Source organism: Octopus sinensis, unplaced genomic scaffold, assembly GCF_006345805.1.
Source record: "Octopus sinensis unplaced genomic scaffold, ASM634580v1 Contig10755, whole genome shotgun sequence".
NCBI classification, from domain to species: Eukaryota; Metazoa; Mollusca; class Cephalopoda; order Octopoda; family Octopodidae; genus Octopus; species Octopus sinensis.
Window position 1 is genome coordinate 64987 of NW_021832220.1, and position 26949 is coordinate 91935.

General features: G+C 39.5%; 1 protein-coding gene across 2 annotated transcripts in view; it reads left to right on the top strand.

Moving 5' to 3' along the window:
* The first annotated feature begins 11188 nt into the window (after window positions 1-11188).
* The window catches only part of LOC115228492, a 29415-nt gene continuing 13654 nt past the window's right edge, over window positions 11189-26949 (top strand). For both annotated transcript variants that reach the window (XR_004997219.1, XM_036498952.1), the window contains exons 1-3: window positions 11189-11646; window positions 23479-23553; window positions 25991-26037. Coding sequence is in view for 1 of the 2 variants with exons in the window: in XM_036498952.1 (XP_036354845.1) it covers window positions 11577-11646; window positions 23479-23553; window positions 25991-26037 (192 nt within the window). In the remaining variant the exon portion in view is untranslated. The remainder of the gene's footprint in view (window positions 11647-23478; window positions 23554-25990; window positions 26038-26949) is intronic.

The following is a 26949-nucleotide window of genomic DNA, read 5'->3' on the forward strand; positions in this document are numbered from 1 at the left end:
TCCTTTAGTGTTCAGATTAATTTGTTCAGATTAATTTTGGTTTATTCAGGTTCAAGTGGGGTGGCCACAATATTTGCTTGTAACTTAATTTTCTACATACAGATTTGAAACTTTGTAAATGGGTGCTTATATGCCAGTGGTTTATAGTTTCGTAATTTTAGCTGATCTTTCTGATTAAATTTGACTTTTATGGGCAGGTAAATTTAATCAACAGATGTAAAAACAATAACATTATGAATAAACACTAAAATTCATATTGTTAATACATCTTACCTGTTTGATTTGTTACTAAAATTATCCCAGATGTCAACTGCCAACAATTTAAAATTTTTAAAGATGAGGTACATTAATTTGAATTAATTAAAATACAGGTGTAATTGGTACAAGATTTTATTCTTTCTCTATATTTGATTCAAACATTTTCATTGAAAATAAAGTACAAAACTCTTTTTCTAGTCAATATACAATTATGTACTCTTATACAATTTAATGAATTCATTTACATAACAGAATGCATCTAATAAAAAAAGCTCATTAACAGGTGAGACAAAGGTGAAATCAGGTGTGTAACATACTGAAAATTAATATGTATTTCTCACTTTCACATATTATTTATAATAAAATAAAAAGGAATATATAAAATAATATAGTTATGACATATTTCTGTCATGAAACTGCCCAAAGCACCCTTTACACAAGGACACTTTGCAAAAGGAACACATCTACGAAGTCTCAAGCCGACACCTTTTGGCAGTTTTTCTTTTTTGCAGTCTGCAAACTTTTTTTCTTCCATTTCTTTTCACCTTTATGAAAGTCAATATTTTCTCTGTTGACATCCACCTCAGTTATTTTGCTTTTCTCCCAGTTCTGTGCTTTCTTGAAGAAAATCCCTCACGTAACTGAAATGCAATGTCAACCCAAAATTTCAAATGGTCGCAGTCCTTTGATGGCGGAGGTATCTTGTGGCTTTTTGCATATACAATATATAAACTCTAGTTAAATTAACTAAAAACCACAAAATGTACATCCACCATTTCTTCCCAGGTTGACCAACTGGGTAATATGTCTGAGATTGGTCAGATTTATCAACCCCACCCATATATTTGTTATAACTAGGGGCTTCCCCTCAGCACCAACACCACGTTGTTCATTAGTAGACACAAATAAAATCTTGTCTTTTGTCTTTGAAAACAGTAGCTAATAAATTTTCCTTTTGCATATGTAAAATGTCCTCTCTTTCTTTTAATTTTGTTTTCATTTCACAGTGTAAACCTTTACAGTTGCCCATAACAGTACTGCACATGTAAATACTTACACGGGCAAGATTTTCTACCAAAGCCACTGAAGGAAAAAAAAAAAGGTCAAAATAGAGGTGTTGGTGCTGATGGTGAAATGGTTCAGTAAGAGACGATACCATATCATATCCCAATCCATATGGTCTGTTTCCATTACATTTTTTACCTGTGTAAACATAGAAGTTTACACAATATCCAGTGTCTAATTCACAAACTTCTTATACCTTGATCCCCCATTTAGTAGGTTTGGCAGGCATGTACTGCTGAAAATGTACTCTACCCTTACAGCTTATCATGGCTTCATCTACACTGAGATTTTTCCCAGGTAGATACACAGTTTTATGACTATTAAGGAGTAAATCAATTACAGAACATACTTAGTACAGGGGATCGTAGTTTGGGTCGTTTTTGCTGAATCAAATTCAAATACTGTGATATTTTGGAATACTTCGTCTTCAACATTATACTTGAGATATATGGATCACCATACCTTACATCTGGACTCCAGTAGTTCCACAGATGAGGAAGCTGTTTAACACCAAACATAATATTGATTGTGAAAAATGCTCTCATTTCCGCAGTATAAATTGGCTGCCATAGTGGATCGTTTCTTCCACGAATAGAAATTATATGTTGCGCATATTCATTTTCTCCGTAACATTTTCAAAAAAGTTTTCTGGTAAAATAAAAATAGATAGGCCAATAATTATATATATTTATACATGTGCATGAACTTGAAAAACTGCATGCAGGCACACAACCACACAGCACACATATGTGCACTCCCCCTACATGCATATATACCTATATATGTATATATATGTATATATATATATATAGTATATATATATATATGTTATATATATATATATATATGTATATATATATATATATGTATATATATATATATATATGTATATATATATATATATATATGTATATATATATATATATATATGTATATATATATATATATGTATATATATATATATATATATACATATATATATACATATATATATACATATATATATACATATATATATATATATATAAAAGTTGAGTTGTGGGGTATCGCACGAGTGGGATTATATATGAAAAAAGGTTTGAAAATGCAATTTAAACGATGTTTATTTACTTAACCAGTTTCACTCTTTGGTAAAAGATTGTCAAAAGTAACATTGAATATTATGGGTTCAAAAAAAGTTTTTTACATAATTGTCACATTGAATATTATGAATTCAAAAATGTTTTTTTATACATAATTGTCACATTACATGTATAAATATAGTGTTTGGTAACAGAGATATGTTAAGGGCATAAAAAAGTTCAATAGTGTGATGAGAATATTTGGAAAAATTGGCAGAAAAGAATAAAACAAATATATTATTGGAAATTTGGTTGCGTTAATTATTGGTTGTCGCAAATTGTCACATTACATGTATATATATACAGTCTTTGGTAGAAAGGACATGTTAAAGACATAAGGAAGTGTAATAGTTTGGTGAGAAAGCTTGTAATATTGACAGAGAAAATTAAAATGGATATTTTAGACATCTCAGAATATCTTGAATTGAAGACGAGAATTTGTTTTTTACTGACCTGTTTGTTTTAGCAGAAAAGTTGAATTGAGAGAAAAAAAGATGTGTACCCAGTTTGGTTTATACTTCCCCTTCAAGCATCAATGATTTTGGGGTTATTGGGAGGTGAGTATGCGGGTGTGAATAGATGTGTCCGTGTGCCTGCTGGTCAGACAGCGTCTGTTTGTCACACACATATATACACACACACACACACATAGTATACAAACATATTTCTGTTACCAAACACTATATTTATACATGTAATGTGACAATTATGTATAAAAAAACATTTTTGAATTCATAATATTCAATGTGACAATTATGTAAAAAACTTTTTTTGAACCCATAATATTCAATGTTACTTTTGACAATCTTTTACCAAAGAGTGAAACCGGTTAAGTAAATAAACATCGCTTAAATTGCATTTTCAAACCTTTTTTCATATACATATATATATATATGTATATATATCATCATCATCATCATCATCGTCGTTTAGCGTCTGTTTTCCATGCTAGCATGGGTTGGATGGTTCTACTGGGGTCTGTGAAGCCAGAAGGCTTCATCAGGCCCAGTCAAATCTGGCAGTGTTTCTACGGCTGGATGCCCTTCCTAACGCCAACCACTCCGTGAGTGTAGTGGGTGCTTTTTACGTGCCACCCGCACAGGTGCCAGACAGAGCTGGCAAACGGCCACGAACGGATGGTGCTTTTTATGTGCCACCGGCACAAGGGCCAGGCGAGGCTGGCAACGGACACGAAACGGGGCGATGCTGGCAACGGTCGCGAAACGGAAGGTTCTCTTACATGCCACCGGCACTGGTAACACATCTGCAATTTCCATTCTGATCCTCACTTGCCTCAACGGGTCTTCACAAGTAGAGTTTCATCATGCCACCGGCACTGGTAATACATCTGCAATTTCCATTGATCGATTTCGATTCTGATCCTCACTTGCCTCAACAGGTCTTCACAAGTAGAGTTTTGTGTCCCAAGAAGGGAAGGTATGCATACGTAGGCTGGCTCCATCCTAAGTAGAAGGCCACGGGTTATGGACTCACTTGTCCTGCCGGGTCTTCTCGTGCACAGCACACTTCTAGAGGACTCGGTCTCTAGTCATTTCCTCAGTGAGACCTAAAGTTCGAAGGTCGTGCTTCACCACCTCGTCCTAGGTTTTCCTGGGTCTACCTCTTCCACAGGTTCCCTCAACCGCTAGGGTGTGGCACTTTTTCACACAACTATCTTCATCCATTCTCGCCACATGACCATACCAGCGCAATCGTCTCTCTTGCACACCACAACTGATGCTTCTTAGGTCCAGCTTTTCTCTCAAGGTACTTACACTCTGTCGATTATGAACACTGACATTACACATCCATCGGAGCATACTGGCTTCATTTCTTGCGAGCTTACGCATATCCTCAGCAGTCACGGCCCATGTTTCACTGCCATGTAGCATGGCTGTTCGTACACACGCATCATACAGTCTGCCTTTCACTCTGTGCGAGAGGCCTTTTGTCACCAGCAGAGGTAAGAGCTCTCTGAACTTTGCCCGAGCTATTCTTACTCTAGCAGTTACACTTTCAGCACACCCGCCCCCGCTGCTGACTTGGTCACCTAGGTAACGGAAACTATCAACTATTTCTAGTTTTTCTCCCTGGAAAGTGACGGAAGTTGGTCTCAGAGCATTTTCAGTGTTTATTGTTCCTGAGCATCTGCCACATACAAAAACCATCTTCCTAGTTAGCCTTCCTTTGACATTGCTGCACCTCTTATGTGTCCATAGCTTACACTTGGTGCATCTTATAGAGTTTCTACCTACACCTTTTCTACAGATCGAGCAGGGCCATCTACCTGAAGGCGTTTGTGATTTGTCTACCTTCCTACTGATTACGACTTTGGTTTTAGCTAGATTGACTCTGAGGCCCTTCGATTCTAATCCTTGTTTCCACACCTGAAACTTCTCCTCCAGTTCTGATAGCGACTCAGCAATTAGAGCAAGGTCATCAGCATAGAGGAGCTCCCAAGGGCATCCTGTCTTGAATTCCTCCGTTATTGCCTGGAGGACTATGATAAATAGGAGGGGGCTGAGTACTGAGCCTTGGTGGACACCTACCTCTACCTGGAATTCTTCACTGTACTCGTTTCCAACCCTCACCCTACTTACAGCATCTCTGTACATGGCCCGCACAGCTCTCACTAACCATTCATCTATCCCTAGTTTCCTCATTGCCCACCAGATAAGGGATCGGGGGACCCTATATATATATATATATGTACATATATATATATATATCATCATCATCATCATCGTTTAACGCCCGTTTTCCGCGCTAGCACGGGTTGGACGGTTTCGACCGGGGTCTGGGGAGCCAGGGGCTGCCCCAGGCTCCAGTCTGGTCTGGCAGTGTTTCTACAGCTGGATGCCCTTCCTAACGCCAACCACTCCGCGAGTGTAGTGGGTGCTTTTTACGTGCCACCTGCACAGGTGCCAGAGGGGTCTGGCATCGGCCACGGTTGGTTGGTGCTTTTTATGTGCCACCTGCACAGAAGCCAGTCGGAGTGGTGCTGGCATCGGCCAATATATATACATATATATATATATACTTTATTTAAAGCAGCAGAAAATTCAACAAAATCTGTTACTCTGAGTTTCTCGTTGCCGTTCATCAGACAGTTTTTACTGTCTGATGAACGGCAACGAGAAACTCAGAGTAACAGATTTTGTTGAATTTTCTGCTGCTTTAAATAAAGCATATTACTCTACCACTGGTATTTGAGTACTCTTTTTTCCACCTTGTTTCACATTTATGTGTTTACTCCGGTATCATCATCATCGTTTATGATGATGATGATGATACCGGAGTAAACACATAAATGTGAAACAAGGTGGAAAAAAGAGTACTCAAATACCAGTGGTAGAGTAATATGCTTTATTTAAAGCAGCATATATATATACGTGTATATAATATCTACAGACATATACACACAAAATAAAGATGGAGACAGAAAGCAACCCACGCATGCACAGATCTATTCCTATGTATAGACTAACAGAAATACCCGGCGTTGCCTGGGTTAAAGAAAATGAAATTTAAAAACGCTGTCTAGATTACACAGCTGAGATACCAACTTTCTACATTAATAAGTGTCCAACCCATGCTGACATGGGACATAGACATTAAATGAAATGTTAAAAGGAAGTTTTCAATTCATAAGTGTATATAAAGTAAATACACACAATTCAAAAACATGTTTTGTGTAGCTTATTTTGTAACCAAAAAAACAGGTACAACAATGAAAGACCAAATTTTGGTGATTCATTTGACAAAGTCGAGAGCCAATTTGATGATAAATCTGACCTTGGACCTTGAAAGTTTGCATGAATCCTGGCTCACTTATATCTCTTGTGGCTCCAAACGATGTCATTGTATTGTCTAACTTTGTTTTGGAATCTTGGTCAGTTGATGACAACATTTTCTTCAATGGCTCCAGAGGTTGGGGGACTGCAGGGAGTTTAACCTTTCCACCACTGCAGCACAGTGCCGGTGTCTCTCCAGGCCACTTCCTTGCTTTACAATGTATGCACTCCGTTGTCACTGCACCATTGGAAATTCTAGAGTCATCGGCATAATGAACTGCTGGATCATAATGGGAAAGTTGCTTCGTAGAAGTTACTTTGCTGAGCTGTTGCAATTATTCTTCATTCTGCAGTGGAGATCCTAGTCCTTGTCAGCTGTGCAGACCTCTCTTCATCACTTTGAAATGCTCTGGCTTTTGTGGTGCACAGTCTATTTGTTTCTTGGTATGCTTCCCTTTTTGGACAGAGACATTCTTTTGATTGACCTTCATATTGTAGACATATTTGACACTTTCCTTCTAGGCATGGTTATATATGTATACAGAAATACACGGGTGCAGAGGATAGTAAACAATGAAAATAACTGGGTAATTATATTTCTTAATATAATTTAGATGGAAATATCAAAACAAGTTTTACTCATTTAATTTACAATAACTACACAACATTAACATCAACTGGAAGTTTACAGAGTTTCACTCTATAAAAAGCTGCTAGTTTTAGAGATGACTCTCAGCTAATATACTATTAGTATACTATTAATTATATTGATTATTAATTAAATATTAAATAGTAGATTATATTAATATAATATTTTCTGTAAAAATTTCATCCAGCTGTAGAAACTTTGCCAGATCAGATATATTTGAAAAAGAAGCACACTCTAAAGTAGGTGTTCTCAACCTTTTTTTGCTGTGGACCACCAAAATAAGTAATTTTTTTCCTGTGGACCACCTCAAATTTATTATAAAAGAACTGCTACTCACAAATATTAGTATCATTTTCACTTTGCAATGAAAGTTTCTTTTCGTTGTTGTAAGGGACATTACAGAGAACAAATAACTGAGAACACCAATAACAAAATCAATTTGCAAAAGCTTTATTTGATACAATTGAATAGAAAAGTTTACTGAGTCGTGGAAAACACTCCCTTTTATTCAGAAAAAAAGCTGTGCAGTTAAAATATAACAATGTGAAGGGTAAATTAAAAAAATGTGAGGAGTGAAGTTGGGATCAGTACAAAAGGTCGTGTAAACATTTGAAGGAATATAACAAATTGAATTAACTTAAAAATGTCAGCGACATTTAATTTATCCTTTGAGAATGTAACCAGGTCAAGACACTTTTATCCCATGCATATTCTTTACGTATAGTTTCATGTCATCCACAAAGAAACGGTGAGTAATTTTGGTATTTCTGTTTCCTTGTGAACCAGTGAGACAGCCTTCAGGCTTCCTTAACATTAATGACAAGGGGTTTACAGAAAGTATAAACCATATTACAGAGAGGCTGTCTCCTTGGAATATGCCTTTGTAATACTGTATTCTATCAGTGATAATACAATCACTCTTTGTGCTTAATTTCAAAATGGTGGCCCACAATGAAGTCAGGTCAGCTATGGTTTTGACTATGGAGTTTTAGCAAGTTGAAGGGATTCCAGTATCCATGGGTAGGGAACAGAGTCAAAGGCTAGGTTCCTTCTATGCTCCCGTACCTCTGACATCAGAGTTCTGTTTATTAATAATTGCTCAGCACATCCCCAGACTCCCTTCTTGTCAGCTGCTTGTTCTGCTGTGGTGATGTTATTGCTTTCACAATGGTCTTGGAGGAAGAGGTTTAAACATGCTGTATATATTTTATACATTAAGTTCTTGCATACAATTGGCCGCCGGTAGTTTTTTGCCATTTCGTTTCACTCCAGATTTTCGTCTAGAAGGAATCTACGTCTTCTCGTGAAGGAACTTCTGTGATATTCACTGCTTCTCCTTTCATGTGTCTATATACTGCTGCCCGGTTCCAGTTAAATATTTTGTCTATCATTTTTCTCTCGGTTATTCTCTTCTGATGTTGGAGTTTCTCACTGACAGCTTTTAGCTCCTGGTGGTAACATATGTTGCGGGCCATTTTATCTGTGTCTATGGTTTGTTCATTATCAGTGGCAGTAGTTCCAGAGTCTTCAGTAATGCTCTCTGTGATGCCAGTCTCGGACTGGTTATGATCTCTGGGTGTGGCTATTGTACTGGTGTGAGATCTGGCAAATCTACTAATATTGCTGTTGGATGGTACATTACTGTTAATGTGGATAACCGGTCTAGGTATTACTGTAGCCTCATAGATGACCCCTTCAGGCTCGTATTGGCCTCCTACTGAACAGTTATATACCCTGCAAGAACAAACTGCCTCGTCCCTTGTATTGGGGATACTTGTCAAAATGTTTTTTTTATGTTAGGTGCACAACTAAAGGAGACTCATAGATTGTGTCTGTTAAATAAATACCTGAATCTATGTGTGTGTGTGAAATGTTTGTTTATCAATTTAAGGAAATCTTTCCCACACAAGTCTTGACGTTGAGTGAAAATGGTGGAACAAACCAAACGACATTTCTGCGGTGCTTCCTTTTATGGGTGCTAGGGCCAGGCATATGGGAGATGCAGTCTTTTAAACTCACTCGATACTAGTACCTCATTGTAGTAGGGAGCTGTGGCATAGAAGATATCTTGGCTTGAGGATAGATTCGAGATCCTCTTGCTTACACCTTTCACTAGCTTCTTGAAAACTATAGGGGTGAGGTGGCAGGAGGCTCTGCTAATATAAGACAGTCTCTTGTTTGGCTTGTGACAGGGCCTGTATGTACCAGAGCCCAGATCTAAAGAAATATCTAAGAAATCTACTGTGGTGAGATTAGTCTCAATGGTGATCTCGAGACCCACTGAGCCTAAGGTGCTACTTAGGTCCTTTCTAAGCCTGTCTAATGTGTGGCTGCTGGCTCCTCTAGAGATGGGTAGGGTGTCATCTCAGTAGAAGCCGAAGAAGACCAAAGGAAACCTCTTCCTTAAGATGTCTATCATCATCATCATTGTTCAACCGTGGTCGAGACAATGGAATTTACTATGCTACGCCAGACTTCACGGTCCATCATGGCATTACGGAGGTCCTGTTGCTGGATGCCTGTATCCCTGGAGATTACATCAGGGTAAGAGAGTGTGCACCCTCTGGTACTGCGAGTAGATGGCTTCCAGAGGAGAAGAGTAGAAATTATCTCTTTTTCAGCTCTACAACAATGTCTAGGATGTATGGTCCGATAAGCTCACAGACAAAAAGAAAAAAATTTTGTTGTAACAATTACTTTAGTGTGCTTCTTTTCTGATATATCTTTTACTAGCAGTATCGCCCGGCGTTGCTCGGGTTTATTTCGACCCTTTAGAATTGGAATTTTTGAAAAGTAAAAATTTCTCCTCTATGTAGCTTGTTATTCTCTTTAAGTGAACATTTTTCTGGTTGAAATACACCGAAAAATGGCAACACAGCAGTCAAAAAATCGTAAGAAATAGGGATTTTCATAGAAAAAAAGCACCTTTTTGATGTAAATAATTTTTGGTGTTAACATGGTCCGATTTGAATTTTTTCTTCTAAGGAAGGAAGAGCAAGCCTTCTTCTATCATACTCTCAATTTTGGTCAACTTGCGCCGCAGGGTCTCGGAGGAGATAGTTGAAGGCTACCAAACCTGCCATACACAGACAACTTCAACTTTATATATATATTGATTTATCAACTATATATGTGTGTGTGGGAGTGTGTGTATATATACATATATATGTGTGTGTGTGTATATATATACACACACACACACACATATATATATATATATATATATATATATATATATATATATGACATATATACAAAACCTAATGTAGAGTTCAGGAAGGCTTGTTACTTTTCAGGCTTATGAAAACTTATCGCACAACTCTCTCTCCCCCTCTCTCAATATGTGTGTGTGCTTGTGTAGGTGTTTGTTTGTGTACGCGCATCACATATGCAGACATACGCACACACGCGCACCGATGAGAGAGACGCTAAATCTTTCTCAATCATACCCGACAATCTTAAACAGGGTGGAAATGTTTATTCCCAACAACGCAGAACACAAATCTATGGAAAATATGATGAAACGAATGGAATGTTAGCGATTAACTAGGGCTGGCAACAAGAAGAACGAAACCATTAGTTCAGTACTTCTCACTGAAGAAGTCCGTGGGGTGCCTGAAGGTTGAAAAGGGCGGACATATTAACACGTTTTATATAATTAAAATTGTTTTAAATCGTTTTCTCTCGGCCAGCATCAGTGTTACATGGACTGTAAATATAAAGGCGATGGGGATGGTGGGATTTTCAATAATATATTTTTCAGTGTGAGTGTGGGTGGGATTCAGGTGACTTCCATTTGATAGTCTGAGAACCTCTGCTTGCGATAAAATAATCCTAGATACCATTTAAGTTTAATTTGTCAAAATATTTTCGTCGCTTTAAGACCGCGAACAGGTCGCGGTCTTAAAGCGACGAAAATATTTTGACAAATTAAACTTAAATGTTGAAGTGAATCGAACGGCTTTTGTGTGTTTCTTCAATAGCTTACAAACACCTTCCACGCTGCAATTGTTTTCGTTTCAGCACACGATCTCAGATCAAATCACTTGCTATGCAAGTACATCTCCGTAAATCCTAGATACACTTTGTCAGAATAAAAACGAGATCGCTCACAACGGCACTTTCTTCGATTAATGGGCATGTAGGATAAGAGCTGACCAACATAAAAAACAGAAAGCTAATACTGACAAGAGACGGAATTAAAGCAATATGGTGATACTTATAGATTTTTTTCTTTCTTTTCTTAAGGCTAAAATCGTTTCCGGTTTTAACGTGGATTTGTTTTTACATGTCATGTTTTCAGTAACCATGGGTTACCGAAGGACGCTAACCACCAACTTAGCGCGCACACACACACACACACACATTTCTGTGTATTTCCTTTTAGGTTTAGTGTATGTGTGGAGGAAAGCGTCGCAGTTCCTCTTTCTAATTTTTACTTTCTTACTTGAAGAAAGATCACTGCAAAATGTATGTTGAACTGTTGAGAAATATGTCTATCTAACTGACAGCAGTAGAATTATTTGAAAATATAATACCTATATATCACTACATTTAGTTCAAAACTCATTTTTACGAATGCAAATGTATATATGAATCTACGAATACATATATAATATCGATATATTTACATATAGAAATAAACGTACATGAATATCTATTAAGCAAGAAGTGGCAAAGAAATAAACGATGCCAACAGATGAAAGATTCGCCACGAAGGATTTAATAGATGTTGGAGCTCTTTCTACACATCGCATCCGTAAGTTAAATTACATATAAGTGTGGAGAGAGAGAGAGAGAGAGAGAGAGAGAGAGTATTTCTTTATTCACCATAAGGTTGAGAAAAAGAGGGGACAAAACAAACGTTGGGGTCAGGGTATCGAATGAGACGAAACATGAATAAACAAACAATTAATATATATACAATTAAATGAGAATGAGTGATTAACAAAAAATGAAGCAGAGGACGCGGTTGACCCCACAAACCACATACTCACACTGAAGACTTTGCTTTATCCTTTTTTACATTCTCGATTAAATAGGTTCTTTCACTCGCAACATACTTGCTATAGACTTCCATCTTTTACGAAACACACTTTGCGACAGGCATTTCTTCTCCAGCCTTATTTTCTGTTTCATGTGGAAAACGAAAAAGTCGATTAGCTCGAGACTGGAGATAAACATGCCTGTTGCAATTCCTTTTACTCTCGTCTTCCACACTACTTCTTTCGCCATAGCAACTACCGAAAGAAAACAGGCTCGCTCCTCCTATTCAGGAAGGTCGGCGGAACTATCTTAATTACAGATTCGCTCGACAGTTGTACTCTTCTCGAATGCGACAGCAGGTGTTCGACATAAGTCCAGAGTTCAGTCACCTTGGGGCATTGCACAATCGCGTGCAGGACAGTTTCACTGTCCCTCTTACATCTTGCACAAACCGGCAAAGGTGCACACCCATGTCTAAAGAGCTTATCTCGAACCGGTAAAGCTCCTCTGTAACATTGCCAGGCCAGGGACTTTTGGTAATTATCCATAGGCCCCGGACCGAATGTTCTTTGGAACAGGCTGGCCAGTTGATTTTCGTCGAAGCCCAGAGTTTCTCCTAGGACGTCATCACACTTAAACTCTACTAACCCTCTATAGAGGAACGCGGTAGTAGCCCCGCCACCGGCGTTGCCCGACTGGGAGAGAAGCACGAGTGCCTGATAGCACTCTGCATGCCACATGCCCAACCTCGGTCTACACTTGATCCATGGGTTCAGTTCGTTAAACGATGTGAACTGTGGAAATAACAGCTTGACAAACGGAGACCACACCTGCTCACCGTCCAGGTAAATCCAGAGGTGCCTAAGCCTGAGCGCATGTCTGCGCATTTTTAGCCACGGCATCCCTAACCCACCGTTCAGCGGCTTTTGGCAGCAAATAGAGCGCCTTACAAGAGGTCTGCTGCCCCTCCACAAAAAGCGAAAGAGCATGCGTTCCAGTTTGTTCAGCCACGAATCGGGGCAAGGCACTACGGTTAGGCGGTAAGTGATTACAGAGGCGATAAACACTTCTGCAACCTCCGCCTTCCCTTTCAAGGACAGATTCCGTTCAGACCATGTCTGAGTTAGGAGAGCCACCTTTCTCGCCACCTCGCTCCAATTCTTCTCTATCTGGAGATCTGGACCTAACCAGATCCCAAGCATTTTCACCGGTCCTTCCGTCCAACGTCCTACGACGCTGTCGGAAGACATCGACTTGCCCCTCCAGGTGCTGAGTTGCAAGCCGACCGATTTATCCCGGTTGACTTTCGCTCCTGCCACCGCTTCGTAGTCCCTTAAGGCCTCACCCACCCACTGTAGGTGCTCGACTCGGGAAACGATGACGGTGATGTCGTCCGCATACGCCGAAGCTGACTTTCCGCACCCTAGATCTTGCGGGGTGCCTCTCATAGTTTCCAACCTCCTCAGCAACGGCTCGAGGGCCAAAACGTAGAGAAGCGGGGAGAGAGGACACCCTTGACGTACCGAACGTTCAATGCTGAACGGCTCCGAAAGGAAACCATTTACCCGAACTACCGATTCGATGTTGCTGTATAAAGCGATGATCCATCCGCGGAAGGTCGGGCCGAAGCCAGCCGCCGCGAGGACCGCCGCCAGATACTGATGGTCCACCCTATCAAACGCTTTCGATTGGTCCAAGTGGACCATAGCCCCACCCTTGCCAGGAATCCTATTTACCCTTTCTAAGGCATAGCGTAGAAAGTGGAGATTGTCGTGGATGGTCCTTCCAGGGATGGCGCAAGTTTGCGCCTCGCCAACAAGTTCACCCACGACCCTCGCCAACCTTTTTGCTAAGACCTTGGCCAAGATCTTCAACTCTGCGTTAAGCAGAGTGATAGGCCGGAAATTATCAATTAAATCCCCCTTGTTTGGGTCCTTTCTTAACAACGCTACCACCCCTCGGCTCACAGACTTAGGAATCTCCCGTTCTGCTGCCAGTTGGTGTACACGCATGCAAGTAGGTGCCCAAACAAGTCTGGCATGCTACTATAGAGTTCGTAAGGCAGACCATCGAGTCCCGGCGATTGTCCCGCCGCATTCTGCCAACATATCCTCGACTTCTTTGGCTGTGATCGGCGCCTCACAAGATTCCGCGTCCGGCCCCGATAGACGCGGCGAACCGGCTAGGAAGTCTGCGAGCTTCTCCCCGCGCTCCAGCTCGCCGCTCCTCCCGAATAGCTGGGCGAAATGATCATGAAACACCTTGCACATCTCCTCGGGTTCGTTTACTAATCGACCATTTGGGCCCGTCAAGGATCGAATGGTTGAGTTGTTGCCACGCTGGCCCTCTACCACCCGGGCCCATCCGGCTGCGTTGATCCCTTCCTGTCTCATTGCACGGATCTTAGCCCTAATAATGCACCCTTCATGTTTAGCTTGGAGATGTTGGTCTAGTGCTAACCTCGCCGCTAACACTTTTGATGCACAGCCTGACCTCATTGCCTCCTCTATAGCCTTAACTAGTTCCTTTTCTACTTTGTTTCTAGCACTAGCTAGTTCTTTGCTAAACCTAATTGACTCAAATTTGATGGCTCTTTTCAGGGCGTACCACCATTTATTGTTGATAATGGATCCGGTTAACGCCCTCATTACTAATTGTTTAATCCGATTCCTGTAGGCTTCACAGTCCAATAGTGACTTGTTTAGCTTCCAGTAGCCGGTACCTCGTCTACACATGCTATCTATGTCGAGCGTACAGGTCACTAATTTGTGATCGCTGTAGCTGACGATATGGTGTTGTGGACAGCTAAGTATTTTCTTATCTTTCCTTCTAGTTATGATTCTATCGATATAAGATCTGGACGACCCGTCGTTTCTTGCCCAGGTCCACTCTGGAATGTCTGGATGGTCCAGTCTGAATGTATCTGCCAATTCGAAACGACTTAGCATATCGTTGAGGTGAGGTAATCCCCTCGTATTCTTTCTTGAGCCAACATAATCTACGCTTGCATCGCAAATTATGTTGAAGTCACCAAGCAATACTAACGTGTTCGACGTGCCAAGAAAATTCTCTAGGCTTTTGAAATACTCTTTCTGCCCGGCTTTTCCTTCGCAGGGAGCATAGACAGCGACCAGCCTGAACACTTTACCACTGCTGTGCGTCACATCCAAAACGACCAACCTGCCTTCCGGATCTATAAAGACAGTTCTAATCTCTAAATCCAGGTTTTTCCTGACCAGCACTGCCACTCCTCCTCCCCCTCCAGGTCGACAGGGAGAAACGTATTTCTCGTAGCCGTTTAGAAGGGGCGAAAAAGCCTGCAGCCCACTCAGTCTGGATTCGGTAATTACCACTACATCCAAACGATGCGACCTTAGGTCGTTAAGGAGGTAGCCTTGCTTCCAATACGACCCCATTCCGCGAATATTTATACAACCGAGTTTAAACGAGAATGTGAAAATTTAGTTGAATGTTTAAAACTTAATGTTTTAACAGAAGAGAGGGTGTAGTTTCACCCTCATCTTTTCTGTCTGTGAGTGTTGTGTTTTGCGAGGTCAGTTTTTTTTGCGAATTGCTTGTACAGATGGCTTGAAAAGTTCATCTGTAACGGGCCTACGTCCTCCGCAAAAGATTTTTTAATTTCAAAATAATCCTCGTTATCTATCGTATAAAATTCTACATTTTCGGATATAATACTATTTATATCTGTTGCGATATATTTTTTCGCCGATTTCAGTAAATTAATTTTTTCCCTTAATGGGTTATTGTTTTTATTTATCGCCGTGAAGGTGTTTCTTTTTTTTTTGTTAGGTGATTGTGGAGGGGGCTGTGTGTGTGTGTTTGTGGGTGTGTGTGTGCTTGTAGAAGCGTGGGTGTCTGTAGGTGTGTGCGTGCTTGTGGTAGGTGTGTGAGTGTTTGTGTGTGCTTTTTCCAGTGTGTGTGTTTTTTTGGCTACGTGTGTGTTTGCGACTGTATTTGTGGGTGTGGGTGTGCTTGTCTGTGTCAGAGTATAGTCCTGTGTATCCGAAGAGGGTGGATTTTTCCGTTTCCGTTTTCTTTTTGAAGCTTCCACGTTGACCCACTCCTGGATGTTGTTGATGTTGTTGTCATCGTTGTTGTCGTTGTTTTCTCCCGTTGTCGGCTGAATTTCGGCAATTGGGGTGCGCGACGTGGCTGCTATTTCTAGCGGTGAAGTTGTTTTCGGCGTCGTGCTTGCCTCTGTAGTATTTTCTTTCGCTGTCTTCTTGCAGCTCGACCGTATGTGGCCTTTCTCGCCACATTATAGCATCTCGGTTTTCTTCCCTCGACTATTACCATCAAGGTGGTATCTCCAATGGTGAGGGTGCTTGGCAATTTTTCCAAGTCCGAGGGGTTCGCTTGGATCACAAGCTCTAAGTCCTGTCCATACCAGGTTGTGGGGCGATATCTTTTAGACTGAAGAATGGCAATTTCTTCCTCTTTGCCTAAGAGAATCGCTGCTGTTATGAAGTCCACCTCGATTTCGGGCGGAATGTCCGTAACCGTTATTCTACTAGTTCTCATTCCTAAATAAAATGGTAAAAGAACTACCTCTTCCGACTTCAACGTTCTTGTTGAATGTTCCCTAGCTATTTCTTCGCTAGGGAAACGCACCTCTACCGTGCCGAAGCGACTACCCCTTGTTATATAACTTCTTTGTTGCCATATCGGCCTCAAACATTTTTCAATGGCTTCTCTCTGTACGAAGTCAATTTTCTTATTTTTGACATTATAAGTCTTGTAAATTACAGTTTTTCTCTCCGTCGCGTAAATTAATTCACTGGGAGGGAACAACTTCACATTATCACCTTCTTTTTTTAGTAGTCCTTGGTATTTCTTTAATTCTTCCTTGTTGATGACTATATTTTCACAGGGGCGAGTTGCTGCACTCGCAAAATTTATTTTTGATTTTCTTGTCGTTTACTAGCTTCGCCAGACATTGTCGTCTGCTTTTGTGACGTCTCTTTACTTCTACCTTCCTCATCCCGCATTTTCTCCTTCATGCCTTCAAACAAATTTTCAACGTTTTCCTCCTACTCGGAGGAGACTGGTTGCAAATTCATGTCTTTTCGTCACTTCCCCGTTGAAACAAGGGGGAAAGAACAGCAGAACTCTGCTGCAACAGCAGAATTGAAGTGGCCTCGACGACCAAAACAGCAAATTTTCAAACTTTTCAGCACAAAAACAATCTTTCACTGTGGAGCAACGAATAACACGACCGATCAGAGGAGGGAGAGAGAGAGAGAGAGAGAGAGAGAGAGAGAGAGAGAGAGAGAGAGAGAGAGAGAGAGAGAGAGCTATCCAGCTTCATAGATAGATTGACCACTTTCTGCAGCAAATTCTTAAATGTATTTCACAAATAAAATTTAAACCTCATTAACCTATTAAATATATTTTTTTTACATCGAACACCCCATTTTGGCCACCACCCCCCATTATCATCCCATTTTTCTTCAACGCCGCCCACTCTGGATCATTTCACCGCCCCCAAGGAGACAGTACTGCTCACTTGTTGGGAGCCACGGGTCTAAGAAACCATCAAAGGAAAGATGCACTCGCATATTATCCGAAATGTATGGTTTTAAATCTCCATCACGACTGATCTTACTTCATTGTATTCTTTATGTGAAACCGACATCAGCCATGATGAATATTTAACGCTATACATTTCGCAATATATATATATATATATATATATATATATATATATATATATATATATATATATATATATATTAAGGGGTTGAATGCGAGTTCGTCCTTTAATTGGAGTAATTTGAAAGGATTTCTTGTTTCTTCGTACTTTACTTTTGAATTTACTAGTGTAAATTTGTGTGGATATGAAAAGTTATGTAGAAATATTAAGTATATGATTCTACAAATTCGTTCATATTTACCTAAATGGAGGAAATTATATGTTAATATGGATAATAATTTTTTTCTATTCATGTAGCTATTGTTTCATACAGAAAAACAAGAAATTCATATTTAAGAATCTGAGTACTCGTCAGTAGCTAAAAAAAAACCCAACTAAAAAGACGTTTTTTTCAATTTTATTTTAGCTATCGATGAGTACTTTACGACAACTCAGATTCTGAAATATGAATTTTTTGTCTTTCCGTTTGAAACAATTGTATAGCTACATGAATAAAAAATTATCATCCATATTAACATTTAATCTCCCCCATTTACGTAAATATGAACGAATTTGTTGAACTCTGTTTAATAAATTAAATCATATACTTAATATTTCTCTCCCCCTCTCTCTCTATATACATACATATATATATATATATGTACACTTTGATCTCTTATATGTAACTTCATATACATACATTATATATGTGTGTGTGTGTGTGTATATATATATATATATATATATATATATATAACAAAGTTGCGTTGTGGGGTATCGCATGAGTGGAATTATATACGAAAGAAGGTTTGAAAATGCAATTTAAAAGATGTTTATTTACTTAACCGGTTTCACTCTTTGGAAAAAAATTGTCAAAAGTAACATAGAATATTATGAATTCAAAAAAGCTTTTTACATAATTGCCACATTACATGTATATATACAGTCTTTGGTAACAAGGACATGCTAAGGACATAAGAAAGTACAACAGTATGATGAGAATATTTGAAAAAATGGGCAGAAAAGATTAAAATAAATATATTATACATCTCAGGGTCAGTACAGAATATTATGAATTCAAGGCGAGTTTGTTTACTGACCTGTCCGTTTTAGCAGAAATGTTGAATTGAGAAAGATGTATCGGTTTTTTTCTGTTTTTGGCTTTCCTTCAAGCATCAATGATTTGGGGTTAGGATGAGGTGAATATATGTGTCTCTCTGCGTGTGTGTGAATAGATGTCTGTAGTATTTGGTCAGATGGCGTCTGTTTGTCAAGTGTGTGTGGTTGTCATGGTGTTGTGTGTGCGTGTGTGCGCGCGTGCGCGTGCACGCACGTATGAGTGTGGATGGCCTTTGACATGGTGCTGCGTGTGCATATATGTGCCTGTATGGAGGTGAGACTGGTGTGAGTGTGCGTGCACACACACGTATACAAGCGTCTGCGTGTGTGTGGGGGCTGTTTTTGAATGGTTCCAAGGTGGCGAAAATAGATGTGAGTTGTTTAAAGAATTTTTGGGGGTAGGATGGTGTGTGTATATATGCGTGCGCGCGCGTCTACGCGTGTGTGCGGGCCATACACACACACACACACACACCACATCATACACACACACACATAATATACAAACACACAACACACACACACAACGCACACACATATAATATACACACACAACACACAAATATAACATATATTTATATATAATATACACACATATAACACACACCCACACAACACACACACGTACACATACATACATAATATAAATACAACACAAATACACCTGGCACATATATACATACAATACACATACACAGCATATATATAACAAACATACACAATATATACATATAATATATATATATAGACAATGCATATACACATATACATATATACATATATATAGTGTTTACATACACATACATAAATATACCACATATACACACAATATACATACATACAATGTATACATATACACATACGCATACATATAACATATATATACACATAACATACACATACACAATGCATACATATATATACATGCACTATATATACATGTATTCATGTATATATAACACACCTACAATATACATATATACAATGCACACATACACACACATATACACATAATATACACATACATATACAATACACATACATACAATATACATATACACAATGCACATGCAAATAATGCACATATATATACACACACACACACACATATATATATATATATATATATCTACACATATACACATACATATATATATAATGCACACACACACACACAAAATACATACATATAGCATACACACACATATATATCTACATACCACACACACACACACACAAAAAATGTACTCACATATACACATATACCATGCATACACACACACATATATACATATATATAAAACATATACACATATAAATACATACACATACACACACACACGCGCGCACACACACACAACCCACACAACACTCACGCACATACATAACCTACATATATATAATGCATGTGTGTGCGTACCGCATATGTGTGTGGTCAATGCCCGCTAGTGTGCCCTATGTGTGCCGATGCGTGCATGTGTCTGCCTGCATGATATGCTGCAAGTGTGCGCGTGTCCCTGTGTGCTTGCTCTGGATGTGTGCCTAGGGGGTATGTTAGAGTATGTTTAGTTGTGGTCTGTATTTTTGAATAAGATTACTTTCCCTATTTATTCATGTTTGGTCTGTGGTGTTGTCCGAGCATTGGTATAGTGGGAAGACTAAGAATTTGGGGGACTTATTGTGTGCACAAAGGTCTAAGTGTCCACTTAGTGGTATCTGTCTTGTGGAGGGGTCTCTCAGTTGTTGTCGGTGAACTGTCATTCTTTCTCTGAGGGTAAGGCTCGTTTGCCCTATGTAGTCTTCGTGGCATCCTTCACACCTTATGACGTAGATTAAATTTTTTGATGCGCACGTGAAATTATTTTTTATGATGAATGTGTGTCCCGAGTGGAACTTGTACGTCAATCCCTCAATGAGGTGGATGCAAGTCCTGCAGTTGGGGCGACCACATTTTTTGATGGTGGGCGGTGGGTTTGTGTTGTGTAATTTTGCGTTGGTGAGGAGGTTTTTTAGGGATTTAGGTTGTCTCTTACTTTTTATTATTTTATGAGCTGCCAGTAATTTTTTCAGGTGTGGGTCTTGATTTAGTTGTGGAATGTTGTTGTATATAATAGTGTAAGCTTCTGCATTCCTTGGGTTGTGTGTTGAGAGATAGGGGAGGCTATTTACTGTACTGTGGATGTGTTTGGGTTTTCGTAGGTCTTGAGTGTTGATTGATTTGGCCCGTTCTATTCCGTTGTCTACTAGTGATGCCGGGTAATGTCTTTCGAGAAGAATTGCCCTTAGTTCCCGGAGTCTTCTATTTCGTGTTGTGTCATTTGAGACAATAGTGCAGATTCTTCTCACTAGGTTGAAGGGGATATTTGTCTTTGTGTGTTTTGGGTGATTGGAGGTGAATAGAAGGTATTGTTTAGAGTCAGTGGGTTTGTAATGGATGTCAGTTTCAATGTTGACGCCTTTTTTAATGATTAGAATGTCAAGAAAAGGGAGTTGGTCCTGACTATATTCCATTGTGAATTGATATATATATATATATATATATATCTGAAATGTGTGCAGTATTATATATACATCATGGCTGATCATACCAATCGGTTTCACGCTAGGAGAACAACAGAGTGTTAAGTAACAATCCGATTATATAACCTTACGCTCATCAAAGCCGACAGTGTTCGTTGTGTATGTGGTTAATGAGAGAGACGGAAGATGGAAGATATGAGAATATCTATTATATGTATATTCATTAACATAAACATATATTTATTCAGCCAAATTCTTCCTCCCAATCTGTTTGTATGTCTGCCAGCCTGCCTGCTTCCTGTCTGTTGTGTATCTATCTACCTACCTACCTACCTATCAATCTATTCATCCATCCATGGATTCCATCCATCTATCCATCTTTCTGTTTGTCTGTCTGTCTAGGTATGCATGTATAAAAATATGTATGTATATCATCATCATCATCACCATCGTTTAGCGTCCGCTTTCCATGGACGGTTCAACTGGGGTCTGGGAAGCCAGAAGGCTGCACCAGGCCCAGTCTGATCTGGCAATGTTTCTACGGCTGGATGCCCTTCCTAACGCCAACCACTCCGTGAGTGTAGTGGGTTCTTTTACGTGCCAGACGAGTCTGGCAAATGACCACGATCAGATGGTCCTTTTTACGTGCCACCGGCACGGGGGCCAGGCGAGGCTGGCAACGGCCACGAACGGCTGGTGCTTTTTACGTGCCACTGGCATGAGGCCAGTCGGTGCGGCAACGGCCACGTTCGGATGGTTCTCTTACGTGCCACCAGCACTGGTATCACAGCTGCAATTTCCATTGATGTTGATCGGTTTCGATTCTCACTTGCATCAACAGGTCTTCACAAGTAGAGTTTTGTGTTCCAAGAAGGAAAGGCATGCATAAGTGGACTGGCTACATCCCAGGTAGAGGCCACGGTTATGGCCTCACTTGTCCTGCCGGGTCTTCTCACGCACAGCATACTTCCAAAGCTCTCGGTCTCTAGTCATTTCGTCAGTGAGACCTAAAGTTCGAAGGTCGTGCTTCACCACCTCGTCCCAGGTTTTCCTGGGTCTGCCTCTTCCACAGGTTCCCTCAACCGCTAGGGTGTGGCACTTTTTCACACAACTATCTTCATCCATTCTCGCCACATGACCATACCAGTGCAAACGTCTCTCTTGCACCGAGTATGAACACTGACATTACACATCCATCGGAGCATACTGGCTTCATTTCTTGCGAGCTTATGCATATCCTCAGCAGTCACGGCCCTCATTTCACTGCCATGTGGCATGGCTGTTTGTACACATGCGTCATACAGTCTGCCTTTTACTCTGAACGAGAGGCCTTTTGTCACCAGCAGAGGTAAGAGCCCTCTGAACTTTGCCCAAGCTATTCTTACTCTAGCATTTACACTTTCAGCACACCCGCCTCTGCTACTGACTTGGTCATCTAGGTAACGGAAGCTATCAACTATTTCTAGTTTTTCTCCCTGGAATGTGGCAGAAGTTGCTCTCAGAGCATTTTCAGTGTTTATTGCTCTTGAGCATCTGCCACATACAAAAACTATCTTCCTAGTTAGCCTTCCTTTGACTTTGCTGCACCTCTTATGTGTCCATAGCTTACACTTGGTGCATCTTATAGAGTTTCTACCTACGCCTTTTCTACAGATCGAGCAGGGCCATCTACCTGAAGGCGTTTGAGATTTGTCTACCTTCCCACTTATTAGGACTTTGGTTTTAGCTAGATTGACTCTAAGGCCCTTCGATTCTACACCTGAAACTTCTCCTCCAGTTCTGATAGTGACTCAGCAATTAGAGCAAGGTCTTCAGCATAGAGGAGCTCCCAGGGGCATCCTGTCTTGAATTCCTCCGTTATTGCCTGGAGGACTATGAAAAATAGGAGAGGGCTGAGTACTGAGCCTTGGTGGACCCCTACCTCTACCTGGAATTCTTCACTGTACTCGTTGCCAACCCTCACCTTACTAGCAGCGTCCCTGTACATAGCTCGCACAGCTCTCACTAACCATTCATCTATCCCTAGTTTCCTCATTGACCACCAGATAAGGGGTCGGGAGACCCTGTCGAAGGCTTTCTCCATGTCAACAAAAGCCAGGTACAGGGGCTTATCTTTGGCTAGGTATTTCATTAGAGAATGACCATAAAACATGTTTATAAAGAAGATTGGTTTACTTGATATTCCTCGTGTGCCGATTCTGCCCATAAGAAAGGAACAAATAATACAATGTGGCTGTAGGTCATAATATCAGGGCAACACCAGGGTGCATTGTTAGTTCTTAAAATAATCTTTCATTTTTATTATAACTTCAGAACCGAAAATGTCACGATTCAAGGCACATTCCAGTATCGGAGTGAAGCCAAATATTTTTGGCAAGTTCAACATTGGTAAGTCCTCTATTTCAAATATTACACAGTTCTTTTTTAAAATATGATCATCTCTCATTAAGCTGAAAGTATTACAGTTACAGCGTATAGTTTGATTTTTGCCAAATCTGTACAGGACTATATTTCCTCACCTGTTCTGTGTTGTTTATCTCCAAAATAAGTTAACCTGGAGATAAGCAACATTATCATCAAAAGCGTTCCACCTTTGACCATCTCCTCTTTGTTTTAAAGTATAGTATATCTAGACCTACTTTAATGCATCGTTCCTTTGCTTCTGAAACCTTGTTTAGATTCAGATCAGCCTTCCCCCTCCTCTCTCTCACACACACTTTACTTTTTATGTATCTGGGGTAGGTTAGAAGTAATAGATCCTGACTAATATTGTTGAAATGAACTAAACAATGGGTGGGCTTATGTGAGGGAGTCAGGATGTAAAATATCAGTGTTCAAAGTTTCACATTTAGGAGAGAAGGTAAATCATAAGAAAAACAAAATCAACAAAAATCAAAAACAACTAAGCTAATGAAAATTTCCCAAAGTTCTATTCTATTTACGCGGGCGTCTTATCAAAATTTCGTTATGTTACTTTACTACATTATCCCTAGTGTTTATGATTTTGAGGGCATGTGGCACTTACCCATTCCACTCATATAGGGGGAAGCAGTTCTCAAACCAAGAAATTTCGCATGGGATTTCCTCAGCTCTAAGCCCCATGTCATTTCAGCTAGGGATATAGATTTGCGCTTATTGGGTTTTTTAAATGAATAGACATTTTTATTGTAAAATTTCCATTTAAACTGGGTGTAGTTCCTATCTAATGAAAGGTTTGTGTATTCTTATAAACTGAAAGAAGCCCATTGTATATGTATGTATGTATGTGTGTGTGTGTGTCTGTGTTTGTCCCCCACTATCACTCGACACCCGATGTTGCTGTGTTTACGTCTCCATCACTTAGTGTCCTTATAAATCATGTTCTTTTTAATGCATTGATTAGCTAGTGGACATTAGAAGGGATTCTACAATTATATAGAATGATGGTGGGGGACCCATTAAACTGGGCTTTATTGTAGATCGACAGTCTCAAAAGTGACTGAAAGCAATATGTTCTGGAAAGATTTTTTTCCCATTTCACTTTCCTCCATTACTCAATATCTATCTGTCTGTCTGCCTGTCTGCCTGCCTGTCTATCTATCTATCTGTCTATCTATCTATCTATCTATCTATCTATCTATCTATATGGCTGTGTGGTAAGCAGCTTGCTTGCCACTCACATAATTAAGGGTTCAGTCCCACTACATGGCCCCTTGGGCAAGTGTCTTCTACCCTTGTGAGTGGATTTGGTATACGTAAACTGAAAGAAGCCCGTTGTATATGTATGTGTGTGTGTTTGTGTCTGTATTTGTCCCCTACTATCGCTTGACACCCGATGTTGCTGTGTCTACGTCTCCACCATTTAGCAGTTTGGCAAAAAGAGAGTAAGGCTTACAAAGAGTAATTCCCGGGGTTGATTTGTTCGACTAAAGTCGGTGCTCCAGCATGGCTGCAGTCAAATGACTGAAACAAGTAAAAGAATAAAGAATATAATATATTCAGTTAATATAACTTCTGTGGGGAACAAGTGTTCTAATAGTTGGCATAAGGAAAGAAATTCAATGCATGACAATGGTCAAGGTGTATAGAGTAAAGAGAAGCCATTGTCATGAATCTATGTGAAAATACCGTTGCATATGTCACCGATTCGCTTTTAGGTATCACTAAAATAGTAAGAAATCGCTGATATCAAGGAAAAGCTAAAATATATTAATTTCTATCCATTCAATATATAGTTACGTACTAAAAATACAAGCTAAGAAGAAATGTCTATGCAACCATTGGCTCTCTCTCTCTTCTTTCTCTCTGCCCAAGAATAATCTTCCTGACCCCCACCGAATTGTGAAGGGAACCTCAATGCAGTCACTCTACATGCTAATAACATCAGTCAAATCTTTTTCATCTAACACCCTACTCATCTTAATGAAAAGTAAATAACAATAGATAATCTAGATTCTATGCTGAAATAAAAGGCGGAATGGTGGCAGTGAATTGCATCAATCGCAGGTCTACAGGATCAGGGTTGGCTTGTGACTAAATTAGTGGTTTTCAAACTGGCAAATACCAGCTTCCTACAAATACTAATGATAATTTTTTCCGCCCTTATTAATGAGAGGACAAAAGAGTTTGCAATTGCTCAATTCTTTTTGCTTTGCCCGGGTGTTGAACAAGCTTAAAAGTTTAAAACCATCTTAAACAGGATATTCCTCATCTCCCTTTAGATCCTCACAGGCAACCCTTGTGGAAAACAGCAATTCACCATCATACTCATTATAACCACTGCCACCATCACCACCATTATTATTATCATCGAAGACTGTGTTAAACATCTTATATATATTTCCAGTTACCGTACCAAGTACTAATATCTCAAATTGCAAGAAAACATATTCGGTGAGTATCAGCATCAATATGAGTTCAGTCTCTTTCATTGCCTTCAGGTATTTCATCTTCCACCAAACTGAGGTACTCTTTAGTTAATTTTTCAGGTTGTTTTCGCTATTTCTTGTTGGTTGATATAAAGTAGAGAAGCAGAATAAAAGCCCTTCTTGCTTTCACTCAAATATATAATGCTCACTGACAAAGTCTCTTCAAATTCATGAAATGACTTTTTCGAAGCTTTAAATGAAAAGAGTAATTTAATATAAATTATCTCCTTGTTCAAGATAAGTTAGGCAGTCAACAATTTCACCATTCTTGCCCGCAACAAAGACAGATGAAATGAATAAGATCCACAGCAGTATTAGTTACTGATCCCCCCCCCCCGGTCTAGGAATTGAAACCACGTTCTCATGATCGTGAGTGCGACACACTAACCACTAGGCCATGCAACCTCACTACTATGTGGTACCGATAGCTCAAAGTAGTTTTAATCATTGGTTGTTTTTTGCTACAAAGTATAAAGCTACACGTCCACAAGCTAATTGCTCCTTTCTGGTGGCCCTTCTTAATTTCTGAGTGCACTATCGACAATGACACTTTAACTACATTGAAACACATGATTTGGTCAGTTAAAAAATCATAACACAAGCTCACTATTTGCAAGCAATAACATTATATACTGAATTGAGAAATTCTAACATGAAAACAAATAACGCGATATGTATATTGTATTGTGTGTGTATGATTGAATGAAACTTGAAATATGAAATTTCTTTGTAATTTTGATATTAAGTAGATAAAAAGTAAAAATTTTCACAAAAAAGACCGAATGGAGAAAGTAACTGAGAAAAAAGAATGAGGATAAAAGTGAAATAAGGAAAGGCTTATAGAAATAGAGGTGATAAACAAAGATAAATAGATCAA